The following is a 14594-nucleotide window of genomic DNA, read 5'->3' on the forward strand; positions in this document are numbered from 1 at the left end:
TGCCTTTAACAACTTGGAAGGCTTCTGTGGCAGGTGCTATCATGGCAGTATTTTGTTCCTCTTGATTTCTAATTCAGTGGTTTAGGAGAGAAGGGGTTTACTACCTCCAGATGGGCCTCCAGCTTCCTGCTCTTGCCTGACCCAAATCCTTTTTAAAATCAGGTCACTCGGGCTTCCCTGGTGGCACAGTGGTTGAGAGTCCACCTGCCGATGCAGGGGATACGGGTTCGTGCCCCGGTCCGGGAAGATCCCACATGCCGCGGAGCGGCTGGGCCCGTGAGCCGTGGCCGCTGAGCCTGCGCGTCCGGAGCCTGTGCTCCGCCACGGGAGAGGCCACGACAGTGAGAGGCCCGCGTACCGCAAGAAAAAAAAAAAAAAATCAGGTCACTCAGACTCTGGAGTCAGATCGCTGGAAGAACTGATACACGTATAAAGGCAGAGGAGGCTGGCTCATGGCTCTCTGCATTTCCCCTTGTGATATATTGAGCAACTGGGAGCCTCTGCGAATGAATGAGGAGGCTGATCTTGGTCCCAGGGCCTCAGCTCTCTGTGACAGGATATCCCTGAGTCACTGAAAACGGAGCCAAAATGTGTTCTGCTTCTTCAGCAGAAAGACCCAGTATTGCAAGGTTCACTAAGTACCAAGATCCCCTCTGAGAATAGAAGGTGCCATGCTGACTCAGCTCCTGCCCCACCTCCTCCCTCCGCCCTTGTTATTTCTGTGTCTGTTCTGTTTTTGCTATTAATAAATTTATCTTCCCCTAGGTGGTGCGGACAGGCAGCAGCTAGACTCAGAGCTACAGAAGGAGACCCTGGCCATCTGGCCTCACCTGTCCCAGAAGATGTTAGATCTGCTTGTGCCCATGCCCAAAGGTGTGGGGTCTCCTCCAGGGTATCCTTGTCACTGTGGGCCCAGCACGCCAAGACCACACCTTTGGGGGGAACACAGAATGATCAAGGAGATAAGGGAAGGGTGCTCTTTTATTCTTAGGAAAGAAAAATCCCTCACTTCTCAACTTCCTTTTGTCATTAATTGAAAACAGTTTCTTTTTCTTTCACTGAAGTATAGTTGATTTACAGTGTTGTGTGAATTTCTGCTATATAGCAAAGTGACTCAATTATATACATAAATATATTCTTTTTTATATTCTTTTCCATTATGGTTTATCCCAGGATATTGAATATAGTTCCCTGTGCTATACTAACCTTGTTGTTTATCCATCCTATATGTAACAGTTTGCATCTACTAACCCCAAACTCCCAATCCTTCCCTCCCCCACCCTCCCTCCCCCTTGGCAACCACAAGTCTGTTCTTTATGTCTGCAAGTCTGTTCTTTATGTCCGTGAGTCTGTTTCCATTTCGTGCCATATTTTAGAGTCCACATATAAGTGACATCATATATTATTTGTCTCTTTCTGACTTATTTCACTTAGTATGATAATCTCTAGTTGCATCCTTGTTGCTGCAAATGGCATTATTTTGTTCTTTTTTATGGCTGAGTAGTATTCCACTGTATATATGTACCACAGCTTCTTTATCCACTCATCTGTTGATGGACATTTAGGTTGCTTCCATGTCTTGGCTATTGTGAATAGTGCTGCTGTGAACGCAGAGGTGTGTGTATCTTTTTGAATTAGGGTTCTGTCTGGATATATGCCCAGGAGTAGGATTGCCGGATCACATGGTAGTTCTAGTTTCAGTTTTCTGAGGAACCTCCACACTGGAAAACAGTTTCTTAAGATAGGTCACTGTGGTTGTGGATGAAACTTCTTGGCTACATAGCTCTGTCCTTCCACATAACACAGTTCAGCAAACCTTCAAGCCGTTGGGGAAAAGGTGGTGTTACTAAGAGATGGAAACCTAGACCATTCTGGGGGTGGGGAGGTGCTTACTAATGTGTTGTACATCATTGGTAACATCACCCTCCCTGGGTGGCCGTGGAAGCTCCCTGAGGCTAGACACGGGGACCTAGTCACTCTGTAGCCTCAGTGCCTGGCACAGATGGAACCCTCAATAAATGTTGGATGGGTGGGTGGCCGAAGGGGCAAACCTGCTTCCTAGGTGTCCTCACTCTACCCGCCCCCGTCTTCTCCCTGTTCCCCTCCATGCCACACTTGTGTCTTCAGCCTCCGACCTGACTGTGGGCAAAATCTATGCAGCAATGATGATCATGGACTACTATAAACAGAGCAAGGTGAAGAAGCAGAGGCAGCAGCTGGAGGAACAGGTGAAGGTCAATGACAGCGTGGTGGGTGGGTGGGCCTCTGAAGGGACAGGCCTGTGCATCCCGGGGGCACAGTGCCCTGCAAGTGTTTAGAAGCAGAGGTCAGGCTTTGCAGGGTCCAGGAACCTCCCCAGGATCAAGGGATTAGAAACCCAGTGGGGCAGAGGTTCAGAGAGTCAAACAGGGTATATCAGTCATATTCCTGTTTTACTCAAATGGTATTTTCCCCCCACAGTCATTTGAGTTCCTTTTTCCTCCTTTCCACTTTTAACACAGAAAAACGCACCCATGTTCCAGCGGATGGAGCCGTCATCTCTGCCTCAGGAGATCATTGCTAATGCCAAAGCCCTGCCTTATCTCCAGCAGGACCCCGTTTCAGGCCTGTGAGTATAACCAGAGGGTCCATGACTCCCCTGCTTGCATTATCACGTGTGCCATCAGGCAGACCCAGGAACTCATTGCCTAGAAGTGCCCGAGCTAATACTAACGCTGAGATGCATGGAGGATCCCCCTCTCTGAGGGTGAGAAGACAACATGTTGTATCTTAAGATGGTTATTCAGCAGGGGTAATAGAAAAGCAGACTGGGCAAGTGCCCGAGCTAATACTAACGCTGAGATGCATGGAGGATCCCCCTCTCTGAGGGTGAGAAGACAACATGTATCTTAAGATGGTTATTCAGCAGGGGTAATAGAAAAGCAGACTGGGCGTGTTTGGTGCTATGGCCAGCTCGAGAGACAGGGAGCGCTGTGAATGGACAAAGGAAGAAAGGGGCTCTATTAGTATCATCACTTTAGAGTGAACTCAGGTTCACTAAGTGGCCCAAAGCCATATGGCTGGTAGGAAACTGAATTGGAATTTAAGTCGGTTATTTCCAAGCCTAGAGTCTTCCCACTACACTGTGTTATCATCTGTAATGAACAAAAAGAACCTTAAATCAGGCAAAACAATCTTTTGTTAATTTTCTCTATTGAAAGTGGAAACAAACAAAACCCTAATCAAGGAATGTGCCAATTCTTCCGAGTTGTAAGCCTTAGCCCCAATGTGGTCATTAGCCATAAAGGATCTAACGTAATATACGTACTTCATTTTAATGCTTTCTTTCTCTCGTCACAAGTGATGTACCCAAAGGGTCGCTCTACCCAACATAAATGGCTCGTTGTCGTTGGTTATGATTAGTGACTTTTTTCCAGTCTAGCTCTCGTGGAACCAGTAAATCACTAAATATCACAACTTCAGTAATTGTCAGAGGCTTAGGAATGATCCCTCAGTCAGAATACCATTTGGAATCTCTCACGCCATAAGTAAGTTTCTTTCTGCCTGTGGTGTTGGAGACCTGTTTTTGAAAAGCATTGTTTTCAAAGGTCACAGTCCAACGCATTTGGAAAAGAAGAAAAACGACCAAGGCCGTCGGTCATTTTTACAAAACATGTGAGGTGTTAAAGTAGCAGGTATGGATTCTCCTGTCTACAAAAAAACAAGTACATGTTTATCTTTGGTCTGTGCAGGAAGGTGGTCAAGAGGTATGATTAGAGTTCTAGGACTACCTCCTTGGAAGAGTTTACAGTGTTCTTCAAGGGTCTTTGGCTTAGAAATAGAGGACACCCTCCACCATCTAGATCTGTTTTAGCCACAACAATTTGCTGTACAAATTAACTCCCACCATTGGACTATTCCAGCCTCTCTCCCATATGTTTATTAATTCATTTACTCATTGATTTGACCAATATTTACTGAGAGTCGGTGTGACCCCAAAACTGGCTCAGACACTGGGGATTCAGTCAAGATGATCACAGTCTCCGTGGACCCAGTTCTTGAAAAAGAAATTACAGGAGTGATAAAGGTTAAAATGTGGAAGGGTAGGCTATTATGACTCTGTGTAAAGGAAGCAACGCACGTAGTTTGAGGATTTGAGGAAGCCTCCCTGAGGAAATCACATTTGAGTGAGACTCAAAAGCAAGCACTTCAAGAGGTGAAATAAAGTATGGTAAGTTTAAGGAACCTAAGAACTGTCATGATGGTTGGAGCACAGAGATAGATATCAGGGGATGTGGCACGTGATGGATTTGGAGGGGCCAGGATGTAGGGACACAGAAGTTTACAGGCAGGATACAGAAGTTTAGTGTCATCCAAGGATAATGGGGGACACGAGCATCAGAGTGACATGATCAGGTTTGGGCTTTCCAAAGAAAGATCATTCTTTTTTTTTTTTTTTTTTTTTTTTGCGGTACGTGGGCCTCTCACTGTTGTGGCCTCTCCCGTTGCGGAGCACAGGTTCCGGACACGCAGGCTCAGCGGCCATGGCGCACGGGCCCAGCTGCTCCGCGGCATGTGGGATTTTCCCGGACCGGGGCACGAACCCGCGTCCCCTGCATCGGCAGGCGGACTCTCAAACACTGCGCCACCAGGGAAGCCCCCCAAAGATCATTCTTTAATCCAGTGTGGGCTCAGTGGATTGGAGGGAAGCAGTTGGAGAGACAGAACACCATTTAGTACGTGGCTGCAATTGTGACTATTATGAGACTGTGGCTTGGACTAACAAACAGGATAGAAATGGGGAGACAGAATCAGACTTGAGAGGCAATTAATACACAGAACGGATAGGATTTGGTGATTGATATTGATTTGCTACATGGTGTGAAGGACAGGGAGGAATCCAAGATGACCCTCGGGTTTCTGGTTTGAGCTTCTAGGTGGATGTTGGTCCATTTCCTGAAACGGAGATGCTGGTGGAGCAGCAGGCTGGTTCTTTGGAACCATCTGTGTTTCCAGAGCCCTGAATTGTTCAAGTAGAGATTGCTTTGGAGGTAGCGTGGTGAACATGACAGGGCTCCTCTCTCATTCTTACAGCTGGTAGAAAAACAAACATGAAACAGAATTATCAGAAAGAAAAAAACGTCATTTTTGATGATCTAATCACAGTTCTGGTGAGTGCTAGGATGGGAAAAAAATGCATTATGATCTGAGTGCATGTGAGAGAGACCTCTGACGAGTTTATCAGGTAAGGTTTCCTTAAGGAAGTGAGTGACTTTTAAGAAGAATTTTGAAGGATGAATTCAAAAAAGAGTTTGCAAGGGACCGGGTGTTTGTTTGAGGAGCCTCCTGCACTCCGGGAACAGCCTTTATTCAAGTCCTGAGGCAGAAAGAAGCCTGGCACATTCCACCAACTGAGAGAGCCCAGCACGTTGGAATTCAGGGAATAAGGGAAAGTAATGCAAGAGGAGGGTGGCCAGGTAGGAAGTGGGTCATGAAAGAGGCCTCTGGACTCTCTCCTAATAACAGTGAGAAGCCAGACAAGGTTTTCAAAGTAAGAGGTTACTCAGGGTTCAATTTCTTCAAGTCTATAAGGTTGTTTAGTGCTTTTAAGTGTCCTCTCTACCTACTGGGGATCCTGGAGTTACTCATTTTCTGCAGGACAAAAGGGGGCCCATTTCCTATAGAGCAGTGCTTATCTTGTTTCCCATGGTTCTCAGGCCAAGGCACACAGAAGAAGATGATTGACATTTAAGCAGTCGTTTAAATAGCAGACTGCTCTCTAGCAGTTGTAAAAATTCAGCGAAAGCCCTCACTAGCAGCAAGGGGACAGGTTGGGTGAAAAGTGTGCTCTTCACATTTTCCCCTATGAGCCCAGTCTAATGGATTATTTTTCAGTAACTGGCAATCCTTGCTTAGGTCTCGGATTTTCCACTGGATTCAGTCATTAGCAGCAGACTCTGCAGCGGCTCTCTCTGGAGCAGATGGGACGCTGGCAGAGACGGTGTCCCATCTCTCCCTCCTAATTCCACCCCCACTGAGGGAGCTGCTGCCCCAGTCACTGACCACTTTCCTCTTCCCGTGACCAGGAAGCTCAGTCTGCATGCTGGCTTAGGTCAAAGAGGAACTGTTACTGTACTAGTAGCAATGAGTGGCGGCAGCCGCCAAATTCCCAGGAAAGATTGGCTGCCTCTTGTTTTTCCTAACCAGCCCAGTGGATCCCATTGGCTGAGGGTGTCTTTCAGGGACCAAACCATGGTTTAATAACAGGCACACTGCAACAGCTCTGCATGCTTTTCATTCAGAGGCCCCTAAACACTTGGCCAACTCTGCCCCTGTCCTTTTACCTCATCACCATTGAAGCATCCTCCTACATAGCCATCGACCCAGACGTTGTAACCTCTTTCACCTCTTCTGAGATCGTTCCATTCAGTCCATACGCCAACAGACAGTGTCTGGTACAGAGCAGTCCTTCAATAGATGTTCATGGCATTGAATTGTTTGGTTTGGCCAGGGATGTTGGCACAATAAAACCATATTCTTACTGAGAGTGGAGGAAATTTTTTAAAAGACCATGACTGCTTAATATTTAAACAAACTGTTCACTGTTTAAACTATGGCATTTTTCTGCCTAATGGAGAAACTGAGCAGAAACAGGTTTACAATCTAGCATTGGTCTTCCATATGGCTGTGTGTGACAAATGATGTCATTTGTCACAGATATGCTAGTCGCCAGCAAAATGATGAATGGTTCCAAATGCAGGTTGAAAACAGTGGTTCCTCTTTTCCAATGCTTTTTTTTTAAAATTTTCTATTCTAGGGCTAGCCACCTGTAAGTTACCAGGCTTGCAAGCCAGCCAAGCCTAAAGGGTATTGCCCTTGCTGGGAAGGAAGTCTTGTCTGGGTGGGAATTGGTAATGACAACTACGTCATGACTGTGTCTCTTTCTCTCATGCACACATTACCTCTGAACTTGGCATTGCTTTGCAGGAGTGGCCGGAGTGGATACCCTTCGATGAGTCCACTCTCCCCGCAGGAAATATTCCAGTTGGCCTGTATGGACCCAGCTGATGATGGACAATTCCAGGAACAGCAATCTCTGGTGAATGAATGAGTTACATGACCTCAAAAATACTTCCTTGGTTTCCTGACTCCTCCCACTCTCATTTTCAAATTTTATTCCATAGCCTTGCTCCATCAGAAAAAAAACACCTTTCTGATAGTCCAGCCAATTACCCTGAAAGTTTCCTGCCATCTCCCCTTTCGTAGCTGAGTTTCTCATGTTCTTTGACAAGTGCTCCCTCTTCAGGTTTTACAACCCCAGAGGCTCCTTACCTGCTTCAGGAACTTATAATGCTTCAGGCCAAGTCCTCTTAATTTATGCCCCTGGGCATCAAATGGAGAGGCAGAAGTCACAAATGAAATCTTGCCTTTGAGAGGGAGCCTTAGGATGAGTCATCATAAGAATGGATGGCACCAATGGATGACAGATGGAACTTTAGATTTTGATAATACAAAGCTAAAATGGGACTCCCAGAGGTGACGGACTTTCCTATTAGTTTAGGAGCCATGAGATCGAGTTCCCTCTGGAGCTTAGAATTAAAGTCCAGGTGGTTATTGGTCTGGAAAGAAAAAGGGTAAAACCCAACCTTTGCAATAGTCTATATAGACAGCTTGTATTACGTGAGTTCCATGTCACTTTGATTCTAATTCACCTGTGTTCTTCTCTCCCCTTCATTTTTTTCCCTGACCCCTCCCCACTGTTAGTGTACCCCAGCGCCTTCCTGAATGGATGCGTGGGTGGAGTGTGGGTGTGGCCTGCTTGTGGAGGGCATGTCTGATGGAATGGGTACCCTTCAGAGGGGAAAAAAGCACTTCAGTAACTCCAGCAAATGAGTGATTCCATCTCCTGTGATTGAGGAGACAGGGAATTGTACACAGTTGTATTGGGGAGACAGCCACACTCCCCCCTCCCAGTGTATGAGTGGTGGCCTGAGGGTGTTCTTGGTAAAGTGGGTAAGAATGCTTGGAGCAATTCCCTGCCTTCCTGTCTGAGGAGATGATTAGCACCAAAGCCCAGGGACTAATTGGTACAGATAGTTTAATTCTTAAAAGGGCCTCTCATCATTTTATGGCTTGCCTGGTGATGTGTCTGTCTGGTGAGAAAAATCTCAATAATGTGTCCTTTCTTTCACAGGGAGGCTTTATTACATCATCCTTTCTGCAGGTTTCCCAGGGCTGAGCTGTAGTGCCAGGACTTTTTGGATATATGTTCATCTCATTGTCAATACTGGTGTCTGTAATTCAATTCAGGTGTCAGCCCATGCTATACACTCACCACTGTGTACTCCTGCCCATCCTTTGGGGCCCCCTGCTCAACGTCCTGGGACATGGCCATGATTTGTGTGTGTGGGCGTGTCTTGCACCACCTCTGATACCCGTTGACTGCAGTTGTTGTTACCACGTAGACTGCAGTGTTGTTATCACATCTTGTTTTGAGTCAGACCTGGGTGCTATATAAAGCACATACTGCAAACACTGTAACTTCTTCAGGTGCACACATCATGTCCTTTGAAGGCAGTCCTCCCGTTCATACCAGGAACCACTCAGCCAAATGGTCACTGAGGCCAAGGGGATGTCTCAGGCCCCCTTTCCTTTAATAGTACCCTACTCATAAACCCATGTTTTTAGGTGTCATTTCCTAAATGTAAAATGCTTTTTTTCTGGTGTAATCTCCAGATGTCCAAGATATTCCTAGGTCTCTTTGTTGGGTGGCCCACGTAAACATTTTTAAAGCAGCTCTACTCTTTGCACAATGACACTAGCTGTCTATACAGAGCATGTACATTTGCCAAACTAACATTCTTTAACCAGGAAAATTAAATGATTTGGGCACGACCCTAGAGCTCTCCAGTCCAACCGAATAAACCCCATACTGTCAACTTGCAGAAGGTAAATTTCACAAAGCTATAAAATCTGAAGCACTGCTCAGTGACAACTAAGATGATACTTAAATAGAAAAGGTGATCCTTATCCCACAATCCTAGTTAGAGCTTTCTGTTTGGGACGTCTGGTATACCACATATGTGCACACATAGACACAAACATACATACACATACAACTGAGACCTTAGAGATGCAAGTGTCTCTTCTGAAAGCCGTTCTTCACATGGAGGAGGCAGAATCATCCACTGGAAGTGAGAAGCAATGGGATGGAATCAAGTCCCACAAGCTTGGCTGTGTGTTTATTTCTAGGAGCCAGAGGTTAGTGAATTAAAAAGCGTGCAGCCCTCTAACCATGGCATCTACCTTCCTTCGGACACCCAGGAGCATGCGGGATCTGGGAGGGCATCCTCTATGCCACGCCTGACTGTGGATCCCCAGGTAAAACGCAACCACCACCTACCACATGCAGTGGCATCCTGGGCTGTATTGAATTGGTGGGTTATGAACAAACATCTGATATTTTCAGGTGAGCCCTTGACTTGCCCCCACCCCTTCTCTATAAGCAAAACCTGGCTCACGGGCTTTCTCTACAGAGCCTGCTCCTCCACACTGTGTTTCCAATGAAACCCTAACCACGACAGCCTAGCCAGCAAAAGGGCAGGCCCCCGGATGGGCTCAACATCCTCAAGACTCAACCAGCCATGCAAGAAATATTTTCCAGGCTTTCCCCTGTGTATTTTTCCTTCCTTTTCTCCTTTCCTGGTTCCTCTAGCACATACGCAGTGACTTACACACACAGCTCTGTGTCAGGACTGTCTGTCCTAACCAGTGCAGGCCACGCCTCATTTCTTTGTCTGTTTTCCTGGCTTCTTTTTTCTGTCTGTCTGTCTTACATCAAGTTTTGACAGAGACAAGAAGTTTTTGTGGATCTGTTTTAACATCTGTGGCAAGTCAGAATGCCAGAGTTTAAGGTGGAGCTGGGGTGGGGACTGATCGAGAGAGAGCAGTGCATTCTCAGGAGCTATTCATTTACAAGCTCTCCTAAGCTCTAGCGCTATAGGGTGGCGCCTTCCCTGAGGAGGGCAAAAAACAAAAGGCAAAGCCGTGCTTCTTTCCTGGTGGAGACTTTTTGACAGTTGCCCTCACTTATTTCAAAGTGGCTCAAGGTTCAGGGCAGGCCCTGGCTGAGTCTCCAGGGTAGACGGCTCTATGCGCAGCTTGCACAGGACCCTCAGCTCCTTGCTTTCCTGAGCGTGAAGAGGAGCCCTGCACCAGCCCAGTGACTATGTTAACGTAAAGACACTTTCTGGAACAGCCTCCTCCAGCTAAGGTCTGAGCAAGAGGGATTTATGGGAGGTGACAGTTTGCAATCTTCAACAATCTCGGTCCTACATCTTCCTTACTTTTTGACCACTTCAGTAATTAATCCATACCTTGTGTTCTTCTGGGGGCTCATGTTTCCAGGTGGTGACAGACCCTAGCTCCATGAGACGTTCATTTTCCACTATTCGGGAAAAGCGTTCAAATTCCTCTTGGCTGGAGGAATTCTCCATGGAGCGAAGCAGCGAAAACACCTACAAGTCGCGTCGCCGGAGTTACCACTCCTCCCTGAGGCTGTCAGCCCACCGCCTGAACTCTGACTCAGGTGAGGGAGCTTCACCGTTTGCCTCTTTTCTGACAAGAACTGAAAATCACAGGAACAGAATCCAGATAAAGATGGGGTTGCGGGAGAGTGAAGGAAGAATGCTCCTTAACAAAGGGGGTTTCCTGTCTGACTCACATCATGAAACAAAGCAACAAAACCCTCTCTAGTCGGTCACAAAGGCTGATGAGATTTCTTTCTTCCAGAGCAGGGCTACAGACATCATTAAAACAGAGTTTTCCCAAGGGCCTTCTACAAAACCATTCCACTGCCTTCGGGATGCATTAGAGACCCCCTGGCAAGGGTGGAGCTTTACCCACTAACTGCACTTCGACCCAGACAGTGCTACCTGGAATTGTTTTATGCATTTGAGTTTTGTTTTTTAAGGAAAAGGGTCATATCGATAGAAACAAAATCACTAGTCTGGTTCAAACTATTTTACTAAGTGAAGAAACAAAGATTAAAAAAGCAGTGACATGTCCCGTATCATAGGGCCAGTAGGTGGCAGAGAGGGGACTAGAAGTGAAACCCTTTGACTTCCGTCCTAGGGCATTACAGTAACTGTGTTTACTTTGTTCATTGCAACTTCTTAATTCCCTTCTGCTAGTGCCATTTTCCCTCTAAAAAGTTACACACCCATGTTTAGGACATAGAGGATTCTTGGGCCACATTGCTGGCAGAGGTTCTACCTTAATTGTATCTAGCATAAATGGAAGAAGAGAGTGATTGCATCCTTGAATTTGCAAGTCTTTCCAGTGGCAGCTTGCACACTTACCTCTTCACAAAAGGGTAATTTTCCAGTCTTTCTCTCCTTCTTTCCTTTGAGATCACCTGTTGACATGTCTGCAGAAGCCAGGGTCCTTGAGGGGCCTAGTCCCAAGCTGTAAGACTTATCTTTGTGTTCAGCGGCCAGGATGGGCAGGGTTACGATAGTTGCTTTTGTCATCTCTCACAGGCCACAAGTCCGACACCCACCGCTCAGGGGGCAGAGAGCGGGGACGATCGAAAGAGCGAAAGCATCTTCTCTCTCCCGACGTCTCCCGTTGCAACTCCGAGGAGCGAGGGACCCAGGCCGACTGGGAGTCCCCAGAACGTCATCAGTCCCGGTCTCCCAGCGAGGGCAGGTCACAGACCCCCAACAGACCGGTGAGCATGGAGAGGAAGCTGAGCCTCTGCAGAAGACAGGGAGGGGTGGGCTGTTAACATTAGGTGCAAAATGTGGGCGTCCGGCACCCACACAGACCTCAGCTTCACAAGAAACTGCATCCATTGTGCATAGAGGTTAGCTTTTTACTTAACACTTGTGTACTCAGAAATGATATGAATTCACAGGAAACCAAAGAGTCCCCCAAGAAAGACAGTGGTGTCTAGGGGTCATTCCATCTGGGTTCTCAGAATCCAGAGTTACAAAGTCACAACAAATAAGTTCATAAATATCTCAGGCAGATTTCAGAGGAAAGGATGGTTTTTTAGCCAGAAAAGTTTTGACCAGTCACGTGACCCTTAGTATTGGTTGGAATGGTGATCCCTCTCTCAACACAGGAGTCAAAAGTCAGATCAATTCAACTTCATCTATCTAGCTTCCAGCCATCCCAAGAGGAAGAGCATCTCTCCTTCCGGTCTGTTGCTGAAACATCAGCCGAGGTCTAAGATATAACTACCAGAGCTGTGTGAACACACTCTCTGGCCCTGTTTTCCTCCTACCATCCCTCACTCCCTGCCCTACCTTGCTCCAATACTCTCGGAGTCCAGATGTGAGACCCATCAGCGGTGAGCAGTGGGGAAGAGGAAGGGCTTCCGCAGCCAACTTTTAGACGCAGTTGAGAAGTTTACTTCTAGAGCAGTGGTGTCGAGTTTTAGTGCAGAACCGAGTCACCTAGGGCTTGTTGTAAGTGCACGTTCCTGGGACCTCAAGGCTTCTGCTTCAGTAGTGAGACCCGCTGTAAAGTAGAACCCAGAAATCTGCACTTGGAAGGACCCCAGAATCTCCCAGGAGATCTTGAGCATGGGGTTCCTAGGTTACACGCACACCTTAAGCCTCAACACCAAGCTGGAGGTCCATTTACCAACCCCTGGGCTCAGAGACCCTTGGGAATAGGTGAGCAGGTCAAGTCAGGCCTGAACCAGGAGATGAGTGGGGGCGGGGGGGTGTCAAAGCCAAGTTAGTCTTAGCACGCCACTGAAAACACAGATGGAAAAAGAGAAGATGAGGGAAGGTATTTGCCATGCCCTTAGATCCAATTCCCAAGAACGTTCCCCAGAGACAGAGCAACTCTAGAGCATTCGTTTACCTTTCATGTAGTTGTCTTTCCCAAAAGCTTCAAGTCTTTCTTTCAACCTGCCACGTGCTAGAGAGAGTGAGCTTCCGGATCTTTGCTACTCAACGTGTTTGTTCCCTGGACCGGCAGCACCTGTGAGCTTGTTAGAAATGCAGGATCTCAGGCCCCACCCCAGACTTCCTGAGCTGCGTCTGCAGTTTAACAAGACCCCAGAGATGCATAAGCATATTGAAAGTTGACATACCCTGGTCTCGATGGTACTGGCTCCTGAGTCTCCTGTAATCTCTGCGTCCCTGAGTGGATGTGACTGGTAGCAGAGAGGACTCTGGTGGTTCTCTGTAGGAGGGGTTAGGGACCTTAACCAGGTCCCAAGTAGGAATGATGCCAAACCCAGGCTAACATGCCATGTTTCTCCTGCCGCACAGGGCACAGGGTCCCTCAGTGAAAGCTCCATCCCCTCCGTCTCCGACACCAGCACCCCAAGACGAAGTCGTCGGCAGCTCCCACCTGTCCCTCCAAAGCCTCGGCCCCTCCTTTCCTACAGCTCCCTGATAAGACACCCTGGGAGCATCTCCCCACCTGCCGATGGGAGCGAGGGTGGCTCCCCACTGACCTCCCAAGCTCTGGAGGGCAATGACGCCAGCCTGCCCGAGTCTTCCAACCCCCGGTACGTACAGCGGGGCCACCCCTCCTCCCCACAGCGCTACATCTCTGAGCCCTACCTGGCCCTGCACGAAGACTCCCACGCCTCGGACTGTGGCGAGGAGGAGACGCTCACCTTTGAAGCAGCTGTGGCTACCAGCCTCGGCCGGTCCAACACCATCGGCTCCGCCCCGCCCCTGCGGCACAGCTGGCAGATGCCCAACGGGCACTATCGGCGGCGGAGGCGCGGGGGGCCTGGACCAGGCATGATGTGTGGAGCTGTCAGCGACCTTCTGAGCGATACGGAAGAAGACGACAAATGCTAGAGGCCGCTCCCCCCTCCGATGCATGCTCTTCTCTCAACACGGAGAAAACCAAGACCCCAGTTGGGAAGCCAGTGCGGCCCGGGGGGGGAGGAAGAAGATAGAAGGACACTGTGCATTATCAGAGAAGAGGAAGGGAAGGACAGAAGGGAAACCGGTCAAACCCACCAAATCGCTGTATTTCCCCTGGCAAGATGGGCACTGCCATAGTTCCGCCTCTTTGCTGGGGAAAGAATATACAAGAACATGGAGGGTTATTCCCAGGGGAGAAGGGACACGAGGACGGCTTTGCTTCCCCTTTTGCCCCTTCCCACTTTTCCATAGCCGTGGGGATGTCGGGCCGGCCTGTGGCTACGCCTGTTGCCCTGAGAAGCCTGGAAGACATTCTGGCTCTTAACTGGGGAGTCACGGAGACCCTGGGAGAGGACTCTCCTCCCTCACCAGCCCTTCCTCCTCGGCCAGCACCCCTGCCACCAGGCCAACCACGATGGCATCTCATGCGTTATCCTGTGGCTTGCGTCCCCAGAGGAAGCACAGGCTGAGTTCAGGAGCATTGGATGTCAAGGGTAGGAGGCAGAGAGGGAGGAGGAAGGGGAAGGGGGAGGGCTCGGGGCGCTGTGGTGGCAGCAGCGAGAGCTGGTCTGGGTGAGCGAAGCCATAGTCCGGCAGCCCTCACCATAGCGGAGGGGGCAAAGGAGCGGAGAGCTGTCGGTGCTGGTCGCTACAGTCCCGTCTGAGGCCTGTCACCCACTCAGTCGGTGCTGTGTTCATTTAGGATAGGCCAGG

The 14594-nt window shown here is 48.4% G+C and overlaps 1 protein-coding gene and 1 long non-coding RNA gene across 4 annotated transcripts in view; one reads left to right on the forward strand and one right to left on the reverse strand.

Annotated features, from left to right (window-relative positions):
* CACNA1E (calcium voltage-gated channel subunit alpha1 E) overlaps nucleotides 1–14122 on the forward strand; it is a 303184-nt gene extending 289062 nt beyond the window's left edge. The window contains exons 41-48 of one of the 2 annotated variants that reach the window (XM_007105781.2): nucleotides 766–873; nucleotides 2128–2228; nucleotides 2502–2608; nucleotides 6967–7078; nucleotides 9232–9360; nucleotides 10387–10567; nucleotides 11520–11710; nucleotides 13269–14122. In XM_007105781.2, the coding sequence (XP_007105843.1) occupies nucleotides 766–873; nucleotides 2128–2228; nucleotides 2502–2608; nucleotides 6967–7078; nucleotides 9232–9360; nucleotides 10387–10567; nucleotides 11520–11710; nucleotides 13269–13811 (1472 nt within the window). In that variant the 3' untranslated portion in view covers nucleotides 13812–14122. The remainder of the gene's footprint in view (nucleotides 1–765; nucleotides 874–2127; nucleotides 2229–2501; nucleotides 2609–6966; nucleotides 7079–9231; nucleotides 9361–10386; nucleotides 10568–11519; nucleotides 11711–13268) is intronic. The other variant, XM_007105782.2, reaches the window with a different exon arrangement.
* On the reverse strand, nucleotides 4758–10466 carry LOC129392062 (uncharacterized). 2 transcript variants are annotated; one of them, XR_008617088.1, is made up of 4 exons: nucleotides 10356–10466; nucleotides 9091–9227; nucleotides 6942–7075; nucleotides 4758–5073 (listed from the first exon to the last, which is right to left on the reverse strand). It is a non-coding gene; the product is annotated as an uncharacterized lncRNA (long non-coding RNA). The 2 variants fall into 2 exon arrangements; XR_008617087.1 differs by lacking the exon at nucleotides 4758–5073 and adding an exon at nucleotides 6436–6520.
* Nucleotides 14123–14594: the final 472 nt, after the last annotated feature.

This window comes from Physeter macrocephalus, chromosome 4 (assembly GCF_002837175.3).
Source record: "Physeter macrocephalus isolate SW-GA chromosome 4, ASM283717v5, whole genome shotgun sequence".
Taxonomy (NCBI): Eukaryota; Metazoa; Chordata; class Mammalia; order Artiodactyla; family Physeteridae; genus Physeter; species Physeter macrocephalus.